The sequence below is a fragment of the Rhinopithecus roxellana genome, chromosome 2 (genome assembly GCF_007565055.1).
Source record: "Rhinopithecus roxellana isolate Shanxi Qingling chromosome 2, ASM756505v1, whole genome shotgun sequence".
Classification (NCBI taxonomy): domain Eukaryota; kingdom Metazoa; phylum Chordata; class Mammalia; order Primates; family Cercopithecidae; genus Rhinopithecus; species Rhinopithecus roxellana.
The window spans coordinates 142,049,667-142,072,381 of NC_044550.1; the positions used below are offsets into that span (position 1 = coordinate 142,049,667).

General features: G+C 41.6%; 1 protein-coding gene across 2 annotated transcripts; it reads right to left on the reverse strand.

The window, feature by feature from the left end:
* Positions 1-11,749: 11,749 nt before the first annotated feature.
* Positions 11,750-22,488, reverse strand: TLR10 (toll like receptor 10). Of its 2 annotated transcripts, XM_030922017.1 has the most exons (5): positions 22,425-22,488; positions 21,893-21,949; positions 18,473-18,607; positions 15,290-15,478; positions 11,750-15,169 (listed from the first exon to the last, which is right to left on the reverse strand). In XM_030922017.1, the coding sequence occupies exon 5, from the start codon at positions 15,105-15,107 to the stop codon at positions 12,672-12,674; it is 2,436 nt and encodes an 811-aa protein (XP_030777877.1). In that variant the 5' UTR covers positions 15,108-15,169; positions 15,290-15,478; positions 18,473-18,607; positions 21,893-21,949; positions 22,425-22,488; the 3' UTR covers positions 11,750-12,671. The 2 variants fall into 2 exon arrangements, with proteins under 2 accessions (XP_030777877.1, XP_030777876.1); XM_030922016.1 differs by lacking the exons at positions 15,290-15,478; positions 18,473-18,607 and having other exon boundaries at positions 12,554-15,169.
* Positions 22,489-22,715: the final 227 nt, after the last annotated feature.

The window sequence follows — 22,715 nt, forward strand, 5'->3', positions numbered from 1 at the left end:
CTTGAAAAAATATCCTTTATTTTAGGAAAATAATTTTTCAAAAATTTCAACAGGTTTCGGGGGAACCGATGGTGTTTGCTTACATGCATAAGTTCTTTAGTGGTCGTTTCTGAAATTTTGGTGCCCTCATCACCCAAGCAGTGTATGCCGTACCCAATTTGTAGTCTATCATCCCTCACCTCCCCTCCCACCCTTTCCCCCGAGGCCCTAAAGTCCATTGTATCATTCTTACACTTTTGTGTCCTCAAAGCTTAGCTCCCATTTATAAGTGAGAACATGCGATGTTTGGTGTTCTATCCCTGAGTTACTTCACCTAGAATAATGGTCTCCAATTCCATTCAGGTCGCTGCAAATGCCATTATTTTATTCCTTTTTAAGGCCCTCAGTTCATTTTTTAAAAAATGATATGTGATATTTTACATATTTATGGAGTACATGTGCTATTTTGTTATATGCATTAAATGTGTAATGATCAAGTCAGGGTATTTGGAGTCTCCATTACCCTGAGTATCATTTCTATGTGTTCTCCCTTCTAGCTACTTGGAAATCAACAATACATTGTTGTTAACTAGAGTCACCCTACTCTGCTATTGAACAACCCCCCCCCCACCACCAAAAAAAAAAAGATTTTATTGCTCGGTTCGTTTTTAAACTCTTCTTTCTCAAACTTTACCATGCATAAAATCCAGCCAGGATCTTGCTAAAATGCAGCTTCTGAATCAGTAGGCCTGGGATGGAGCCTGAAATTCTGCATTTCTGACATCTCTCAGGTGATGTGAACGCTGCAGCCTGGTTTTAGCTGGAGTATAGCTTTCAGCAATTCTCTGTTGTTGTTTCTGATTAGGGATAGGAGTGAGAATTAAGAAGACCAGAAAAATGGCTCCTTTCTGTGCCTTTAGGAGGTGATGAAGAGCAAGAAGAAAAATCAGAAACAACCAAAGAAAACCAGGGCAGCTTTCTCTTTCCATTCCAATCCCGTGAAATTTGCAGTTCTGCCCTCGGAGACAACTGATTCAAGGCAGCAGGTGCCCCGGTGAAGGTGAGTTGTGGAGAAGGTCAGATCTTCCCAGTAGGGTCTTTCTCTGACACAAGGACTCCTTCCAGAATTTGTTACAGAATTTACAACACAGGAAGTGACCTGATGCTTCAGCAAATACTTCATGGCTTCCCCCAAAACCAAAGTCGGGGTTCCTGAGAGAGTGCATAGAAAGTCGGGGTGGAGGCTGGGCCCGGTGGCTTACGCTTGTAATCCCAGCACTTTGGGAGGCCGAGGTGGGTGGATTACGAGGTCAGAAGATCAAGACCATCCTGACCAACATGGTGAAACCCTGTCTCTACTAAAAATACAAAAATTAGCCGAGTGTGGTGGCACGTGCCTGTAGTCCCAACTACTCGGGAGGCTGAGGCAGGAGAATCACTTGAACCTGGGAGGCAGAGGTTGCAGTGAGCCAAGATCACGTCACTGCACTCCAGCCTGGTGACAGAGCGAGACTCCATCTCAAAAAAAAAAAAAAAAAAACCAAGTCTGGGTGGAAAGAGCCAAGCTGAGAATTGAAGAAGTGTGGAGTCACAGGAAGAGGCGCTCTGCTGGCAGTGTCACTCTTGCATACACAACGAGATTTATTTTAATCCCATGAACTTCTGCTTTCCATGGTGAGAAGGCCCCATGGGGAGCAACCGATGAAGTGAAACTGCTTCTACTCCAGTGCTGGGTGTCTGTAGCTATTCACAGGCCCTTACTTTAAGGTAGATGCATGTGGCAAAACGGGAAGTTGCATTATGGCTGCCTCCTGCTGGGGTTCTTTTTCTCCTGGTATTTTAATTTTAATTTTTTGGATTTGGTTTGGTTTTTCCTCTTTAATGATCTTCATATATCATTTTTGTTGTTTTTGTTCTTCAGCCTGAAGCTGAGTTTTGAGACAATAAAAAATTCAAAGCCAAATTTGATATTTCCGTTTTTATCTATTACAAAGATTCAGGTTAAAGTTTCTCCAGCCACCTGCTTGTAAGGGTGAAGGAGGAAGTTGGCTCTATGTTTTCTCTGAGGCTCTGACAATGGAGTTCATTTCCCACCTCTCCCAGGCAGCCTTAGGAGACAAACTTTCCCATTTAATTTGTAGAAAACATGGATCAGGGTGTCCCGGCTGCACCCAAGCCAGGAGTAACAGTTTGGCTTTTATTTGGGTAAATTTTACTCCTCTCCGTCTGTGTGCATGAATTGATATGTATAGGTGGGTGGAAGGAGGAGTATTTGGGGATTGGAAAGGAAAGGTGGGACAGAATCGAGACAGTGGAAAGGAGGCAGTGCTGTGTCACCCTTCTTGCCCCCTTGGGCTGGTTTGGAACCCCCGCGGAGGGAAGAGTGAGAGCTGAAGAAATGGATTACATGAGAAACTTGGTGAGATGGTGGATCCCAGCATTGCAGCACTGGGATGCTGAGAGGTTGACACACAATTTTGAGGAGAGGAGTACCAAACCTACTGCTAGCTCCGTGGAACTCGGCATGGCTCCTCATCTCAAGGATAGTTGCATTTGGGATTATTGGGAGAAAGCACCCTTAGCATGGTTGTTAGCACCATCGAGAAAGCACCTTCATTTAGCAATGTCAGTAGTGAGAGACTCTTGCAAGGATCTGCAAAGGGCCCAGGGGTAGCTGCTGCAAGCTAGAGGGGAAAGGAGCTGACAGCAAGCTGTCCGGCACCTGCGAGAATCTCGGGTTTGAATGGAAATACTCGTGTGCACGTTTACAGGAGGGCGAGAGGCCCCATTTCAGCAGGTGGGAGTGGGAATAACTGGGGTCACTGATGTTGTTGTGCCTTCTTTGTAGCCACAGGCTGGTGAGGATTGGTAGCATTTGGATTTCACATGTCATGATAAGAATCTCTCTTCCACAACGAGATACCTCCATCCAAGAATAGGGTCTAGCAGGAACAAGTATGTCCATGTTACTACACATAGGAAAGAAACGAATTCTTCAAGTCACCAAGCTCTTGCTCTACCAGTGTAGCAGAGCATCTGTGAAAGCAGGCTCTGGGCCGGGCATGGTGGCTCACGCCTCTAATCCCAGCACTTTGGGAGGCTGAGGCAGGTGGATCACCTGAGGTCAGGAGTTCGAGACCAGCGCCAACATGGTGAAAACCTGTCTCTACCAAAAATGCAAAAAAATTAGCCAGGTATGGTGGTGTGTACCACCTGTACACACCTATAATCCCAGTTACTTGGGAGGCTGAGGCAGGAAAATCACTTGAACACAGGAGGCAGAGGTTGCACTGAGTGAGATAGCACCACTGCACACTAGCCTGGGTGACAGAGAGAGACTCCATCTAAAAAAAAAAAAAAAAAGTAAAAATATAAAAGCAGGCTCTGTCATCACACTGTCTCACTTTTCTGTCACTAGCTATGAAACTTTGACTTCTGGTTGGGGACTTTATCTGTTAATAGGAATAATGATAACATTTAACCCTTAGGTCTATGTGATTTAACAAGTATAACTCATGACACACTTAGAATAGTGGCTGGCACATTTGAAATCTCAAGAAGGGCTGAGCATGGTGGCTCATGCCTGTGCTTTGGGAGGCTGAGGTGGGAGGATCACTTCAGGCCAGGAGTTCAAGATCAGCCTGGGCAATATAGTGAGACCCTGTCTCTACAAAACAATTAAGATATGAGCAGAGCATGGTGGCATGTGCCTGTTGTCCCAGTTATGCGGGAAGCTGAGGTGGGAGGAATGCTTGAGCCCAGGAGGTGGAAGCTGAAGTGAGCCGTGGTCATGCCACTGCAACCCAGCCAGGGCAACAGAATGAAACCTTGTCTCTAAATAAATGAATAAATAGTAAATCCTCAAGAAAGGTTTAGTGCCTTGTATTGTTAAGTACAAGGCCAGGATGCTAACGACAGCATCATGGAAACTTATTTTTCCAGAAATAAAAGAGCCAGAAAGAGGTTGAGGGCTCAGGGGTAGTGAGTGCAGGAATCAAAGATCAATCCTAATGGAACATCAGAGCTAACCTTGCACACATTCTTTCAGCAGCTTTCTCTGGCCTGTTTTTTTTCCCCAGGGCCAAAGGTATTGCTGCCAGGAAAGACACTTAAAGTCCTTAGGTCTAGAAGGTTCCTGGGCATGACCAAGGATCTAACTTTCTTCACAGGGAGAACACAGTCTAATAATGTGGTGCCTTAACCCATCATGGCCTAAAATAATAAGGGCCTTGTCTCCTTTCCATTTTTAATAAACACCACAGGAGGAACATCCAATAAACTTAATATTGTGGTATTAGAATGCGCCTGTTCCAATCTGTCAGAGCAACCCATCTTACCACCGAATTTCACCACACATACATTAGTGCTCAAGATAAAAACTGTCCTGCTGCCAGAGACTTCCTCTGAAACAGAAAAAAATCATTGTACAGCTAAGAAATCAGAAGCAATACACATTCTGGCTGCGAAGCCAAGATATTCTCCTTCTCAGGACTGTGTAGCACAGGGCCCCTCTCTATAAAATAATTTGATTTAAAAAATATGTTTTGGCAGGAAGTAGTGGCTCACGCCTGTGATCCCAGCACTTTGGGAGGCCAAGGTGGGCAGATCACCGGAGGTCAGGAGTTCGAGACCAGCCTGGCCAACATGGTGAAATCTCTACTAAAAATACAAAAATTATTCCAGCGTGGTAGCGTGCACCTATAATCCCAGCTACTCGGGAGGCTGAAGCAGGAGAATCGCTCGAACCTGGGAGGCAGAGTTTGCAGTGAGCCAAGATTGTGCCACTGTACTACAGACTGGGTAATAGAGGAAGACTCCATCTCAAAAAAAACAAATGTTTTGTGGCCAGGCACAGTGGCTCACACCTGTAATCTCAGCACTTTAGGAGGCCTAGGCAGGCAGATTGCTTAAGCCCAGGAGTTTAAGACCAGCCTGGGTAACACGGCAAAACCCTGTTTCTACCAAAAAAGATACAAAAATTAGCTAGGAGTGGTGATACACACCTGTAGTCCCAGCTATTCAGGAGGCCAAGGTAGGAGGATCACTGGAGCCCTGAAGGTGGAGGTTACAGTGAGCTGTGATTGCACCACTACATTCCTGCATTCCAGGTGAGAATGAGATACTGTCTCAAAAAAAAAAAAAAAAAAAAAAAAAAAAAAAAAGAATATTTTGAAATGGATCGACCCATGTGAGGTTCAGTGAGTTATTAATGAGAATTAGTACAGAATAGTCATTTGCATATTGTTTATTTTCTAGCTGGTACCTGTGAGGATCCTTTGCAGCATCTAAGCAACATCTCTTCCTGTTCAAACCCAGGAGCCATCTCTTCATGCATTTTATTGTTCATTGTGCTGTTCTTGGTTAGTTGTGTCTCTCACCAAGAAGAAAACAGCAGCAGTGTTGTAATTAATCACAAGGCAGCTCTTCAGAACCTGCTCACATTAAATTATGTACATCTTCTTGCCTCTGCAGTTCCCTGACAGTATGTTTGTAACGCTGGTTGAATTATTACTCATGCCACCACATCATCTATCCACCCTGGCTTCCTGTGACTCTCAAAGGTTGTTGCTGTGCTTCATGGGTGCAAGCCTTCCCCAGAGGATGCAGGGAAATGTGAGCCTGTACAGTATTCATTTTCCGATTCTGTTAAGTTCACCATTCAGAATTTTATAGTATAAACATAGAACCACAAACCATCCAGCCACATTTTCTCTTGGCCTCTTGAGGTGGTAACCATTGCATTCCTACCATGGAAGTACTTTTGATTTTGACAGAACTTCTGCCTTCCACACAAGGGTAGGCAAGGGGTCAGTGCACAAAGAGAGAAGAGCAGTCCCACTCCTGCAAGAAACATTCCTCCTTCATCAGGCACAGCTTAATACTGACTGGCAGAGCACCATGTAACCATGGGAGGCAAGAGAGGATGTTGATTGGAAGGCCCATTGGTGTTCAGTTTTGAAAGCCATCCTTAAAGGACTGCCTGGCACATGGCTCAGAGCATACAGCAATGGCAGCTATTACCCTGGGTGCCCGAGGCTGGGGGCACAGGGGGACGCAGGATAAAGGACACCTGCCAGCACACCTGCCACCCTCAGGTGTTATAGACAAGAGGTGGCACCACAGTCAAAACACAGATGGGCATAGGTCCACACTGGTGGCTCCAGCCCAAGGGTCAGCGATGAGCTGCTAGTAGCCAATGCCCTGAAGTCATCTTGTGTTCCATGGGAGAGTCACCCCAATCAACATGTCAACAGCATTCTGGTGCCCAATCCTGGGTGGGCCTGTACTGCTTTTCAGGCCACCCACCTCAGATGGGGACCCAGTCACCAGTCTCTGAGAGAACCCCAAAGATGTGAATTCCAGAGCTCCTCAGGATATCTGGTTGACTCCATGTTTGCGGTAGAGGGTCAGAGGTCATCTCAAAGGGGAGAAATAAAGACTGGGGTCCATATGGGTCTGCATCTGGGCTGGGGCATTCCACTTGGGGAACACTGCCAGTCCTAACTGTACCAGGCCCTCAGAAGAACTTAGAAAGTTCAAGGGAGACCTTCCGAAGCACTGGGGCAAGGGGAGATCTGAGGCATGGACCCACAGCAGGGGCTTCATTGGCCCAGCGCTGCCCCTTCCCCTCTAAAAAGGCTAAGACAGCAAAAGAACAGGGGAAGTAGTTGGGGGTCGTGGAGCCAGGTACCCCATTTGCAGTGATTCATATAATCTGCAGACTCCAAAATAGTTAAAGGGCTGCCCAGAGCAAGCCCCTGAGATCCGGCAGCTTCCAATAGGAGGAGGCAAAGAGAAGATTCATGAAGTGTGCGGGGATTGGGGGAAGCACCAGGCCAGTGACGGCACATCCCAGAAAGTGTCAGCAAAAATACAGATGGTGAGGGATGCCCCTTGATATGGTTTGGCTGTGTCCCCACCCAAATCTCATCTTGAATTGTGGCTCCCATAATTCCCACATGTTGTGGGAGGGACCCAGTGGGAGGTAACTGAATCATGGGGCGGTTTCTCCCATACTGTTCTCATGGTGGTGAAGAAGTCTCACGAGATCTGATGGTTTTATAAGGGGTTTCCCTTTTTGCTTGGCTCCCATTCTCTCTTGTGTGCCACCATGTAAGATATGCCTTTCACCTCTGCCATGATTGTGAGGTCTCCCCAGGCACATGGAACTGTGAATCTATTAAACCTCTCTTTCTTTATAAATTACCCAGTCTTGGGTATGTCTTTATCAGCAGCGTGAAAATGGACAAATACACCCCTTTACAAGTAAAATCTGTATCCTTGATTTCCAGCAACAAGCGCTGACACTGGAGGGGGCAGCCTTGGCAACAGAGGCCCTGGCAGACTTCAGAAAAGCAGAGAAGGCTGATCAACAAAGGGTCCACAGAAAGAAAATCCTTAGGGAGTGGACCTGTGCCAGGCACTGTTCTAGGCAGAGATGGAGACAATATCTGTGAGCAAAACAGAAAAAAAAATCTCTGCTCTAAAAGAGTTTGCATTCTAGTGGGGGAAGACAGGGAATCAGCAGGATAAAGAGAAAACTTAGAAGTATACTTCGAAGATGGCAAATGCTGTGGAGACACAAAAAGCAAGGAAGGTGAACAACGAGTGCCGCCATTTTCTACTAAATCATCCAGGAAGTCTTCAGTGGAAATGGGATTGGAGCAAAGATTTGAAGGGCAAAAAGAATACTGAAATAAATGTCTTGGGGAAAATGTGAATTGATTTAGAGTCCACTCCACTGGTTTTTCATTAAGTATATAAAAATGATGATTAGAATGTGCATGTGTTGTAAGAGTATTAACAGTTACCCTTGAGGCTGCTTGGACACCATTAATAAGTCAAGTATCTCACTGTGAAGAGGCAGACATGGGGCTGCTGTCAGGAGTTGTGCTGGCCAGGAGCCCCCACCCAGCCTCCCTAACCCTAACCCTGAACACCCCTACTGTTGGCTGCATCTTTGTCCTTGGACACCCCGAACGCAATGTTGTCCAGCAGCTCAGAGCCCCCATCTGTGAAAGAGGGCAGTGTCTCAGCAGCTGGCTGTTGAGTAGGTGTACAGGTGTAGGCCACTTCCAGACCCACAGTCAGGAGTTTTTCATTGTGCTTGTCCCCTGGAGGACTTCAGGATGCACCACCAGACTCACTCCCTCCCTCAAGTGGGTCCTCAAGGAGCCCTGTCCAGGGTTAAAAGCATCAATGGCAGCAGCACGTCTTGGGTCACAGCAAACCAGGTGGGAAACTGAGCTCAGGGACCAGGGAATGTATCCCCAACAGGGTGCTAGTGATTAAGTTGCCTTTGAAACCTCCAGGGGAGAAGAGGCTCCCCATTATTTCCCATCCTTTATGTAGAGAACATTTTCGGGCTCCTAGACCAGGGGTGGCTGACCTGAGGAGCAGTCCCCATTGCAAGTTACTGATGACAAAATAATGTTTTTATCAGGGATGGAATCAGGTGGCAAATACAGGATGCTTTGGCCATGGAGGAAGACTGCAGAGAGAGCTCAAATGACTTTGGGGAACAAAGATGGGCTAATCAAAGTGTCCCATCCAGGGCTCTGTTCTTGAGAATTGCAATAGAAGGAATGAGAGAATAAAAATCAAATGCAACAAGTAAAGGCCACTTGGTTGTGGATTGGAAGGAAAAACTTTAGGAGTTAAAAGACTATGACCTGGGCTTGGGTAGGTCATTTAAAATTCTAAAGCCTCAATTTCCCCATTTGAAAGTGAGAGTTATACTTGACAATCTCCAAATTCTCACTCACTTTTGATATGTCTAATCTATGCTTCTCTTGAATGGTTCATCATAATAGATAAAGGAGTGAATTTTGGGGAACCATTGCCAAAAATTAGATGTAAAATTCCTTCTTCCCACTAATCTGTTGGGAATTCAAGGATTGCTATTCCATTTCAGTGCAGCCCTCTTTGCCACATTTGCTGAGAGAATACAGACCATTCTCAACAACTCAACTGTTGACATCCAGAAAGGATTGCAATGTATCTGTAGAGATGCTAAGAGATTGTGAAGGCCTTCTGAGGAATGCACAGACAGACTTCACTTAAGAGCTCAGTTTCCTCGGGGAAAATAAATGAAAGAAGTTCCAGGTTGACAAATGGCACGGAACTAAAAAGGAACTTACAAGCTCCAGAGTCATTTTTAAAACATGATCGGAGTTAATGACACCGGCTGCTGTTACAGCATTCAGTCTGGGTATGCTCACTTCCGCATCAATGTCATGATTCAGAACAGTGGGTCTTTGTTGAAATCTGAGATTTCTTGGGTAAAAGTATATCATCAGGTTTGTATGAGGCTAGGTGTTACTTGTATTGCAAACCTCAAAAGCAAATAACATTCAACTCATGTAAAATTTATTTTTTCTGATTGTAAGTCATAACAGTCAAAACCAAGCATATTAGAAAATTTTGGATGGTATTTAAGTTTCTGAGAAAGGAACACCACAATTATTTGATAGGTAAGATTTAAGGATTATCCAGCTGTGAAGTTGCTGAGAGCTCAGCCTAATGTGTTATTTTTAAATTTGTAATAAAACACATCTATTTTTTAAATGATATTGCTAAACTGAGGGTTCTACCATGAAATGACTAAATCCTGGCGACTTTAAGTCTAATCTTACATTCTTTGCATGTTCCAAATTAATTAAATGCGAATTAATTAAAGCTGAATTAATTAAGCAAAGGTGAATTCATTAAATAATTAAAGGTGAATTCATTAACTAATTAAAGGTGAAAGTCTCATTTTGAATAATTTACTCAAGATTTACAAACCCTCAAGCAGAATCGGTCTCACTCCTCCAGAAGCCAAGAATCACATTTACATCAGTGTCCCGCCCAGGAAAGGCACTTTCCCCATGCTTTGTCCCCACTCCACTGTAGTTTCCTTGGGTTTCCCCTTCTGCCAGACAGACCATGGGCTCACCAGGGAAGAGAGAGATGCTCAGCCCCCAGGCTGCTGGACTCTAGCTCCTCAACTCCAGCTACTAGCCAAATGGTAGCATGGCCTGGCTTCTAGATCAACACCCAGTGCCCTCCCTGTATTCTCGGGTTGGCCTTCTTGAGTATAAATTTTAAAATAATCACTAGCATGAGGAACTCATAAGATCACAAACTGTAAGAAAATGAATTAGATGCAGAATCCAGTTTTAACTTGTTTAGGGGATTAGTCTTAGTAGATGCTGTGATGGCTAATATTGACTGTTGACTTGATTGGATTGAAGGATGCAAAGTATTGTTCCTGGGTATGTCTGTGAGGGTGTTGTCAAAAGGGATTAACATTTGAGTCAGTGGAATGGGAAAGGGAGACCCACCCTTAATCTGGGAGGGCACCATCTAGTCAGTTGCCAGCATACCTAGAATAAAAGGAGGCAGAAGAACATGACAAAACTAGACTGGGCTATCCTCCCAGCCTACATCTTTCTCCTGTGCTGGATGCTTCCCACCCTCAAACATCACACTCCAAGTTCTTCAGCTTTTGGACTCAGACTGGCTTCCTTGCTCCTCAGCTTGCAGATGGTCTATTGTGGGACCTTGTAATTGTGTGAGTAAATACTCCTTAATAAACTCCCATATATATTGCATATTGTGTGAGTCAATAATCCTTAATAAATTCATACATATATATATGAGCTTACATATCCTTATAAACTTATATATATGTATATATATGTGTGTGTATATATATCCTATTAGTTCTGCCCCTCTAGAGAACCCTGAATAATATAGATAAAATGAGATTTTTAAAAGTAGATGCTTTTCTAGGTCAAGAGCAACCAAATTTTGGCAATTTCAACATGACTTGAGCTCTACTTAGGAATCCTTAAATTCTGGATTCTCTGTCTTCTTACCTGAGTTTAACCTATTCCTGCTCTTCCTGAGCTTCTCAGAATATGCCTTCAGATTCCACCATCTATCCTTAAGCCAGTTGAGTTCCCACTAAGCTCCTCTAGCCAACCCAACATCCACTCCATAAACATTCATTGAGCACCGGTTCTGAACCAGGGAATGCTGCAGACACAAGGGCAGATGTAAGTCTGTCTTAACCTTTGAGGAGTTCATAGTCTAGTGAGAAACAGAGACTTTAAAAATGTACATAATTAGGCTAATGATAGAAATATGTCCAAAGTGTGGAAGAGAATCAAGAAGCATCATGCTTATGGGAAAGAGTAAGGAAGATTTCAAAGAAGAGTCGATATGTGGATTGTGTCCTGAGAGAACTATAAGATTTCCTGAACAAACCCAAGTAGGGAAGGCATTACAGCAGGCACGATGTGAAATCTGGGCTCTGGAGCCATGAAAGAACACTGAAAGTTCTGGGGAAGGGCCAGTAGCTCCATAGGGCCCAATGATAGGATGCAAGGAGGGGCTGGGTGTGGTGGCTCACACCTGTAATCCCAGCACTTTGGGAGTCCAAGACAGGAGGATCATTTGAGGCCAGAATTTCAATACTGCAGTGAGTTATGATCGCACCACTGCATTCCAGCCTGGGTGACAGAGCAAGAGCTAGTCTCTAACAATTAAAAATAAAGAAGATGCAAGGAGATAAAAGGAGATTGGTGTCAGATCTTAAAGGAGCATAACGTTCTCTCCCTGAATCATGTGTTTAAGCCACAGAATTTTTTTCTAACCAGAAAAGTGACATGGTATTTATTTTTGAAATATAAATTTGCAAAATTATAATTTTTTATATTTTATGCTTTTCTTCCTGTGACCTGTGAGACCAGAACGAAGAATCAAGCCAAATGAGTAGGATGCGTAGGCTTTAAAAACTATCTTTATTGTTTTTTTCTACTTATAAAAGAAATACAGATTCATTCTAAGTAATTCAAACATTATAGAAATATACAACATAGAAATCAAATGCTCCCTATAATCCAACCTCCCAGACCCAAACCACTGTTACTACATCTGGTGTAGATTTCTTTACACTTTTATTTCAATGGCAAAAACCACAATTAGTTTTGCACCAACCTAATAGTTTATAACATACTAATATGTTTTTTCCATATCAGTAAATATAGAGTTACCTCATTCTTTTTAGTGGCATGTAATATTGTATTACATTAATGTACTATAATTTATTGAATTAGACCTAATGTTGTGGACATGAGGATTTTTTCCATTTTTCTTTCTTTTCTTTCTTTTCTTTTTTTTTTTTTTTTTTTTTGATGGAGTCTTGCTCTGTCTCCAGGCTAGAGTGCAGTGGCTCAATCTCGGCTCACTGCAACCTCCACCTCCTGGGTTCAAGCGATTCTCCTGCCTCAGCCTCCCAAGTAACTGGGACTATGGGCGTATGCCACCATGCCCAACTAATTTTTGTATTTTTAGTAGAGATGGGGTTTCACCATGTTGGCCAGGATGGTCTCCATCTCTTGACCTCGTGATCCACCCACCTTGGCCTCCCAAAGTACTGGGATTACAAGCATGAGCCACTGTGCCAGGCCACATTTTTCATGATTATAAACAATCCTGGGATGAACACCTTTTTCCATAAGCCCTTATAAACTTGTGAAGGTGTTTCTATAGGATACATTCTTAGAAATCCTTCCAGAAACTGATATGAAGGGAATAGCCATTTGTTATTTTAATGAGTATTGCCAAACTGCCATCATAAAGGTTATATCAATTTACATCCCAAGAGTGTATGTGGTCCTCAACTTCCCTAGGACTGTGGGATTTTATAGGCAGTCTGTTCTCATCAGAGAGACTGTAGAACCTCGAGACTCTTCATTTAACTCTGTGAATGTCTGCAGTTCATACATTTCCCTGGTGGTTGATACGTTAACATTAATAGCAACTCGAAGGTTTGCCCAGAAAAGCCCACGTTTACACCTATCCTTGGGCCATTCCAAGTATGCTTTTTCTTCCAGGAGAGTTTTCAGTTTATGACACCTTGTGGGAATGCAATAGAATGGAATGGGTTCCAGTAAGATAAGAATTATATGATCAGAATTTTCATGGAAGAGATTGTGGTGGGCAAAGTAGAATTCATAATGGCACCACTCATTCTGGACAAAGTTGGGAGACAAAACAAAGATGGACTTATAGCTTTTCTCAATGAAGCTTACAATATTTTCACTAATGCTCTTTCCAGGGTCAAAGTATCTTTCATAAAGGCAAATCAAGATAGAACCATCTTCTTTCTCCAGATTGGGGATCAATTCATTCTTCACCCACAGAGAATCATGTTCACTGTATGAAATAAATGCGTGGAATCGGACATTTCTCTTGAGTTGTTCTTGAGTTGTCCTCCTAACCCTGTGCCATGTTTGTGTGCATTGACCTAGCATCCTGAAATACCAGGGCAGATCAAAGTGGAGACAGCAGAAGGCCACAGCCAACCCCAGAACTAGCATGATAACCACAATGGTGACAATCAACAGAGCTGTGTTGCAAGATACTTCAGGGAGATGAACGTCTTTTAACCGAGTGCCCCTTAGATTTAAAGGGTATTCACATGTGTATGAATCTGACCATCCAACCATCATGACCTCTGAATATGTTTCAAGCTGAATGAAATTTTTTAATTCACAGGTACACTGGAATGGATTTCTTCCCGCATTTAGAGTCTTAACTTCCTGGCAGCTCTGAACAAAATCCAGAGATGGGCTGAGAATTAAGTTCATTTCAACGTTCAGAATTGAAAGTCTACTGAAATGACTACACCCAGGGAGATCAGTTAGGAAATTAAAAGCAATATTTAGCTCTCGTAAGGCCATCAGATGAATAGTCTCTTTAGGTACAGTTTGGATTTGGTTATTATTTAGGTCAAGTATTTGAATACCTTTGGGCAAGCACCTGAAGACAGAATCAGACAATTTATTGTATGACAGATTCATGTTGACCACAGTTTCTGGCCATGAGCAATTTTCATCATTTTTATGTTGTAATAGATTTTGACTCAGATCCAAGTGTTCCAAGGGTGTGTTGTTAGCAAAGCAACTCACTAAAGAAAGTGTCTCCAGTTTATTGCTATTCAAAATGAGAGTTTTCAAGTGAGGCAGTTGGATAGTTCTTTTAAACAACTCGTCTGTTAAGATATTATTGGCAAAATTTAAATATTGGAATTTTGTAGGATAATTAGGGAAAAGCATGTGTGGCATTTGTGCATTTGATATTGTCAGGTTTTCTATGTCCATTTTGGTCAAAAGCAAATAGGTTTTATCCTGTTGAATGTAAAACACTCTGAAATGTACATGCTCCAATTTTATAGTTCTCATTACAGTATTTGAGTAGTCAAATGAATTGTGGTCAAGATAAGCCTTACCACCAAAAGTCACATTTTGGATCTGAAAGTGTTCCACTGATGTATGCCAAACAAATTGTAAGATATGGAAAAGGTCGTCCCAGAGTAAATCAACTTTATTAAGTAATAGAACTGATGTCTTAGCATTTTCTAAACTAAGATTTTGTTGCATTTCATAACTTACAAATTGGCTTTTGCCATCTATATTTGTCATTTCTAATATTTTTGAAGTCTTGATTCCATCACGCAAAAGAACCCAGAAATTTGTGTCCATTGGTAAAACAATGTGCAGTTTTGTCGTGTTTAAGATGGGCAGGCTACCTTCTTCATAATGAGAAAGAGTTCTGAATCCTAAGAAGACAGTATTTAGATGCAGATGAGCAATTTTCTGGAAATCTGATTTTTGTATTTTTGCCCCACTCAAACCTAGGATTTCCAGGTGTGACATGTTGCCAGCTTCCTCACAGATAGGCATGGTATCAAAGTCATTAAAAGAAAGATCTAAATACCTGAGACCTGCCAGTAAATACCAAGTTACACTCTTCAGTCTGTTATTAGACAAATCTAAATATCTTAACTCCTTGTTGAATTCAAAGGTTTTGAGATTCAGCTGTTGAATTCTGTTATGGCATAGAATCAAAACTTTCAGTTTGGAGACAGAATGAAAATCTGAACTCTGGAGTTGAAAAAGGAGGTTATAGGATAAATCCAGTGTGGTTGTGGCTGGGGTCAAGTCTGCGGGAACCTTTCTTAGAGACATGTTGGAGCAGTTGGTCATCAGTTCCCTTTCTTCTGGCAGCTCTGGAGCCTTGCCCTCTACTGTCATAACAATACTACAAAATATGTAAATGTTTCTGATGAGTCTCATTGTATTTCCAAGGATTTTACCACTGATTTCCTCATATGAATGATGAAGATGAGCTCAAAACCCTAAAAAGACAGTATATAATGTTAGGTTTTTATTTGGTTAAATCCTGTAGGACTTTTATTTGTGAAAAAAAATGCCAACATCTGACTATATTCATCAAGAGGTTGGAATAGGGTCCCAACCTGTATGTTGGGTCTTTGACTTGATCTCAGAGCATTGGCTGAGAAGTCTCCAAGCTGGCTACTGTGCCATATCTCCGTTGTTGAGGCAAGTCAGGATTCTCAGAGAGGAGAAGCATAATGGCCCTTCGGTTTAAGAACCGCATTGTCAGGTCAGACTCAACACCCTCTCTCACATCTGCTTTTGATAGCCTGAAGATTTCAAGAAAATTGAAAGTAATTTGTTTTCTTACCAGACACTGTGAACCTTTGACTTGATATCAAGGCGTTACCCCTCAATTTTTGTATTTGTGGATATAGAAAGTCCCTGGAGCTAATATTGGACTTTCAACACTTACCTATACAGATGGAAGTTTCAAAACAGGAAACAAATAGAATGATTCCTGTCCTTCTGCCTCTATATGTCTTCAGGTTAGTGGCAAAAGCAATCTGGATCACTGCCAAATAATAGTATTAATGTTGCAAAATAATTTCCAGGTGTGACATGTTGCCGGCTTCCTCACAGATAGGCATGGTGTCAAAGTCATTAAAAGAAAGATCTAAATGTCTGAGACCTGCCAGTGAATACCAAGCTACAATCTTCAGTCTGTTATTACACAACTATAAATGCCTTAACTTCTTATCGAATTCAAAGGTCTTGATATTCATCTGTTGAATTCTGCTATGGCATAGAATCAAAACTTCCGGGTTGGATTTCAATGTGTCAAGATACATACTAATTGCTTGGTGTATATTATTTATTTATCACCATACTCTGTGAGGGAAGTACTATTACTCCCACTTGATAGATAAGGAAACTGAAGGATATAGAATTCTGAGGACTTTGGGAGACATGTTAAGCTTCACGTGGTTTGATTAGACATAGAACAGAGGTAGTTGGAGTACTAAGATTTTACAATATTCATTAATCAAGATATTTATTAAGTACCTATTCTGCCTTTTCTAGGCACTGGGGAAGTAGCAGTGAAAAGAACAGATTTCTGTTTTTACACAGCTTACATTCTAGAGAGAGGGTAAGAAAAGAGAGACTGCAAACAACACAATACATTTATATGTTATGACTCACAATTCCACATGCCTGGGGAGGACTCACAATCAGGGTGGAAGGCAAATGAGGAGTAAACTCTTGTCTTATGTGGCAGCAGGCAAGAGAGCGTGTGCAGGGAAATTCCCCTTTATAAAACCACGAGATCTCGTAAGACTTATTCACTATCATGAGAGCATGGGAAAGACCTGCCCCTGTGATTCAATTACTTCCCACCAGGTCCCTCCCACAACATGTGGGAATCATGGGAGCTACAGTTCAAGATGAGATTTGGGTAGGGACCAATATCAGGCAGTGATATTGACTTGAAGGAAAAATAACTACGATAAGGGAAACAGAAAGAGACTGGGGAGTGATTTTTTTGTATAGAATGATCAAAAAAGGCCTCCCTGATAGTGACATTCATACAGAGATCTAAAGCGGGTGAAGAAGCAAGCCACTTGTTGTCTAGGGAAAGAGTATTTTGGAGAGAGAGAGAACAGCAAGTACAAATTTAAAGATCCTGATGTGCTTGGAAAATGTGAGGAAGGCCTGGAATGGAGTTAGGGGAGGAAATCAGAGAGAAGGTCAGATCTTGTAAGAACTTGGCAATTTTCCTCTGACTGAAATAAGAAACCAGCAGAAGATTTAGAGTCCAGGAGCGGCAAGTTCTGGCATACATTTTAAAGATTCCTCTGTTTGAGGCAACCTACAGAATGGGAGAAAATTTGTGCAATCTATCCATGTGACAAACGGCTAATACCCAGAATCTACAAAGAACTTAAAAAAATTTACAAGAAAAAACAACCCCATCAAAAAGTGGGTGAAGGATATGAACAGACACTTCTCAAAAGACAACATTTATGTAGCCAACAAACATATGAAAAAAAACTCATAATCACTGGTCATTAGAGAAATGCAAATCAAAACCACAATGAGATACCATCTCATGCCTGTTAGAATGGCGATCATTAAAAAGTCAGGAGACAACAGATGCTGGAGAGGGTGTGGAGAAATAGGAACGCTTTTACACTGTTGGTGGGAATGTAAATTAGTTCAACCATTGTGGAAGACAGTGTGGCGATTCCTCAAGGATCTAGAACTAGAAATACCATTTGACCCAGCAATCCCATTACTGGGTATATACCCAAAGGATTATAAATCATTCTACAATAAAGACACATGCACACACATGTTTATTGCAGCACTATTCACAACAGCAAATACTTGGAACCAACCCAAATGCCCATCAATGATAGACTGGATAAAGAAAATATGGCACATATACACCATGGAATACTACACAGCCATAAAAAAGAATGAGTTCATGTCCTTTGCAGGGACATGGATGAATGTAGAAACCATCATTCTCAGCAAACTATCACAAGAACAGAAAACCAAATACCACATGTTCTCACTCATAACTAGGAGTTGAACAATGAGAACACATTGACACAGGGAGGGGAACATCACACACTGGGGCCTGTCGGGGGATGGGGGGCGTAGGGGAAGGAATAGCATTAGGAGAAATACCTAACGTAGATGACAGTTTGATGGGTGCAGCAAACCACCATGGCCTGTGTCTACCTATGTAGCAAACCTGCACATTCTGCACATGTACCCCAGAACTTAAAGTATAATAAATAAATAAATAAATAAAAAGATTCCTCTGTTTGTTGGGTGGAAATGACTGGGAGCCACAAGGCTGGCAGGGAAGACTCCTTGGGACACTATAGAGTAACTTGTGCCAGAGAGAATGTATCAGTGCAAGTGGAGAGCAGTGGTTAGATTCTAATCTCAAATTAGTAAACAATTTAACTACACATGTCCCCACCCCAGGCACTCTGAAGGTACCAAGGGCAGGTGATAAGTTAGTGTTGGAGTTTTTCTGCTTCCATTTGTATGTATCTGTTACACACTGACCCTCAACCTCCCTCAGACAGGTCACTCCCATAGACAAGCAGAGGGAGCAAAAGACATGCTCAACAGAAAGAGGATGGGGTAGAGAGACTTCTCTGTGTGTGTCATGCTCCCATCATTCTGAGAGGCTGGACGGGAGGTGGGGGAGGCAGTGGGCACACACACCCACAGGAATGCACACAAACATGGCGAGATAACAAAGGTGGGGCAGAACCAAAACATATGGCCACTTAGAATGTTACCTCTCTCTCATCTGTATTTCTCTTCTCTAGAACCTTCCCAAGTCTGGTGTTTTCTTGAAGTAAAGAAATTCCAGAAAACCTCTGGAGAGCAGGGAGTGGGAGGGCCACTCCCAAGTTTTCCATTAGCGGCTGATACTAGTAAAGGAAAGAGAGCATCTTATCTCTAATCTTGGGAACACATATGATCATAGTTTCTTTGTGTGAACTCCCTTACATCATAAACTTGGAGCATTCTTTTGTAAAAATATTAATTATTCACATTGATCATATAATTTTTATGTTTTGCAAACTCTTCTGGTAAGTCTTCTCAAACATCTTGGAGAAAAAGCAACAATTTTGGTAAGGTCACCATATTTAGATGATTTCTCAAAACACCAGCTTTTAAAAACATGGTCAAATGACTTAGATGCCTCTGGCCATATTTTTCTTTGCTGACATTTCAGTGACTCCCTAGAGTGTAATATACACTAAAATATTATACTGCATTAATATGTAAACATAACACAGTATAATTATCAGAAAAAAACAGGTGAATATTCTATTTAATTAACTTAGTTCCTGCTGGATTTTTTAACTGTTATATATTTAAGACAAGTTTTCTACATCTACTTTTAAATATTTCTAACAGAAAATCAGTTTATAACTGTGGCCTGGAAGTGTAACTACTACTACTCAAATTATTGTGTTCATATTATCTAATGTATAATGATAAACTTTATATTTTCTTTCAGTTTTCTTAAAACTATACATTAAATTTCAGAATATCTTGATTTCCATGCCACTAGAAGCAGAAAATAATTTTCCATGAATTCATGATCTCTTCAGAATGACCTCTTAGTAAATAAACTTTCGTTCATTTGTTTATCAACTGTCCCCTCTCCATTCATTCCCATGATAGCTGTCTTGTTCACTTCTGTATCCTCAGCACATAGAATAGTGCTTGACACGTGGTGCCAGCTCATTAACTACTTGTTGAATGCACATATGAATGAATGAATCCTTGTATGTATGAATTTCAACATTTTAATCCTTAGCACAACATGATGCATAGTATGTTCTCATAAATATGTGTTGAATGAATGAATTTATGTTGTGAATTCCTGATACAGTGCAGGGCATGATGGTTAAAGAATGAGTTTGGTGGGCCGGGCGCAGTGGCTCAGGCCTGTAATCCCAGCACTTTGAGAGGCCAAGGCAGGTGGATCACGAAGTGAGGAGATCAAGACCATCCTGGCTAACATGGTGAAATTCTGTCTCTACTAAAAAAACACAAAAAAATTAGCTGGGCGTGGTGGCACGCGCCTGTAGTCCCAGCTACTAGGGAGGCTGAGGCAGGAGAATCGCTTGAACCCAGGAGGTGGAGGAGGTTGCAGTGAGCTGAGATGCCATTACTGCACTCCAGCTTGGGCAAGAGTAAGACTCAGTCTCAGAAAAAAAAAAAAAAAGAATGAGTTTGGTTTTAGGGATTGATGGATCTGTGTTCAAGTCCAGTGTTAACCATTCATTAGCTATGTAACTTGGATCGTTTATTTAATTTCTGAAAGGTTTGGTTTTGTCATCTGTAAAATGGAGCTTGTGAAGAGGCATAAGACAATGTATATAAATCACTTAGTACCATGCCTAGCATATCACACTTAATAAATGATGGCAGTTATCAGGTCAAGACTTGGGAGAAGCGAGGAAGGCATAAATGTTAAGGGGATCCCAAGGAACTCAGGAATCAAGATAATCTTTACATGAAATATTTTTAAAAATGAAAATTAATGCCAAAATTGATGTTGAACAAAATATCGACATTTGTCATAAAGACAGGATCAGTATTACTGATTGTTTCTTTTGCCTCAGGCTCTGTTATGGCTTGATAGGACCTTGGCAGTTATAATCATTAGGTTGACAAAGGTGCTTTTAATGTTATCATCTCATAGAGTGCTTAATTTGTAGCAACTGACTTTAAGCTTCTAGGTCTTACAGCCATGGCCCCTTAAGAATGCAGCAGAATCTAACCCAGTTGCTTTAGCTGGAACTCTCTGGGCTGAGAAGTCGGAGTTTCTCTTACCCACTTCTTCCTCCTGCCCAATACCACAGTCTTATCTGGGACTGTAATGGGAGAGGAACTAACTCTTTTTTAACTTCTCTTAATGTAATAATAATAATAATAAAGGTCCTATCTCTCAGGCAATACTTATGCATTATGACATTTTATAAAAACAACATTTATATAGTGACAGGGTCTCTCTATGTTGCCAAGGCTGGTCTTAAACTCCTGGCCTCCAGCAATCTTCCCACCTCAGCCTCCCAAAGGTATGGGATTAGAGGTGTGAGGCACTGTGCCTGGCCTCATTAAAGCAATTTTAAAAGTAGGATGTAAACATTTTTTTTTTTTTTTGAGATGGAGTCTCACTCTGTTGCCCAGGCTGGAGTAAAGTGGCATGATCTCAGCTCACTGCAAACTCCACCTCCCAGGTTCAAGCGATTCTCCTGCCCCAGCCTCTTGAGTAGCTGGGATTACATGCACCTGCCATCACGCCTGGCTAATTTTTGTATTTGTAGTAGAGATGGGGTTTCATCATGTTGGTGATGTATTCTATCAATAGTATATACATGCTAATATCATATCCCTACTACTATGTTAAAAGGAAGTAAAAAAGAGGGAATGACCTTCCTTAATACATCTTTAATACCTTATAATTTAAAAGCCCAAGTCAAAAGACATCATCAAATGACAACTAGCGTTTTACCAAAGAATATTTAATCATCTAATTTCTCTTTCCCCAATGATATAAAGAAATAGAAAAGAGATTAAGAACCTATTGAATGTGGAATGATCTTTGCAACATAAGAGTAAGAATGACTTCTTTTTAGTATTTCCTATGTATCTGACATGGAGCTAAGTGTTTTCTGTCCATTATCTTGTTTAATCCCTCAACAACTTAACAAAATGGCGGCTATTATTATTCATATTTTACAGATGGAGGAGCTAAAGCCCAGAGGTAAAGTAACTTGCCCAAGATGGCCAATTGAAGAAGCAGAGATTTGAACCCAGACCTGTTTGTTTCCTTCTGGATGGTAGCTAAACCCAAATGGAAGGCACCTTAAACCTTGAAATGAGGTAGTTTAGGATGTAATCATATCCTAAGGACCGAATCACCGAGGTTGAATCCATTGATCTGACCAGCTGCCATGGCGGCCACTTCCTCGTTTCTCACCCCATGCCACTCTCTCTGAAGCTTCATGCAGCTGCTGTGGGACACTCTGCTAGGTGCCACAAAGTTCGAGAGACTTTGCCTACACGTGTATATATTCTCAGGAAAGTTATAAGTTCACAAGAATTGAAATAAAACTCTAAGTGCATGCTATTCCTGACTAGTAGCTCAATGTAGGTGGTCTGGGAGAAAGCTCATTAAGAAATCAAATACTCACAGGTTGTTAACCATCCTCTTCTTTACAGCAACCACATATGGCCCTCTTTGTTCACTTCTGAAGGAAACAGAATAAGAACTGCAATGTACAAGATCCATCAGATCTGCCCCTACTTTTAAACAGGTAACACAAATGCAGAACTTTTCAACGGGGTAAAGGAGCAAGAAATATGCCTTAAATAGCCAAAGGTTTCACCCAGCAGAGGTGAACATACACCATGGGGAAATAAGGGCTAGAGAAAACTTGCCACAATGCGTGGGACCGTTCAATCTGAATAGAAGGGCTGACCAGGTTTGATCCGCAATCAGTGAAAAGAAACCCACGTTCTCAAGTATCTGCAACAAATTCCTCAGATCAGTAGCCCCAAGGTCACTCATCATTAATCTACACAAAATAGTAAATACTAAAAATCTAAATAACCCTACTTTCCTCCCTTCAATATTAGCTCAAATTATCTCCTCTTTAAAAAAGACTCATGTAGCCCTTATGTCTTTTTAATGAGAGTTACAACAAACAAAGCTAAGGTTCTTACCCCGGGGTTTGCACTGTCTCAGAAGAGCTGCAGGTGTGTGGATGACTCGTTGACACGGTCAGAATTGGCTGCAGGAGCGAATTGAATCAAGTTTTTCTGCAAAGCTTAAAGCCCATCCGCCCTCTTCTGCATGCTAGTGGTATTGCATGTTATATATATTCATCATAATCTTAGCGCTTTTTAAAATTTTGGTAAAATACATATAACATAAAAGTTACCGTGTTCACCATCTTTCCATTTTTATTTTTTACTTTTTTTTTTTTTTTTTTTTTTTAGATAGGGTCTCACTTT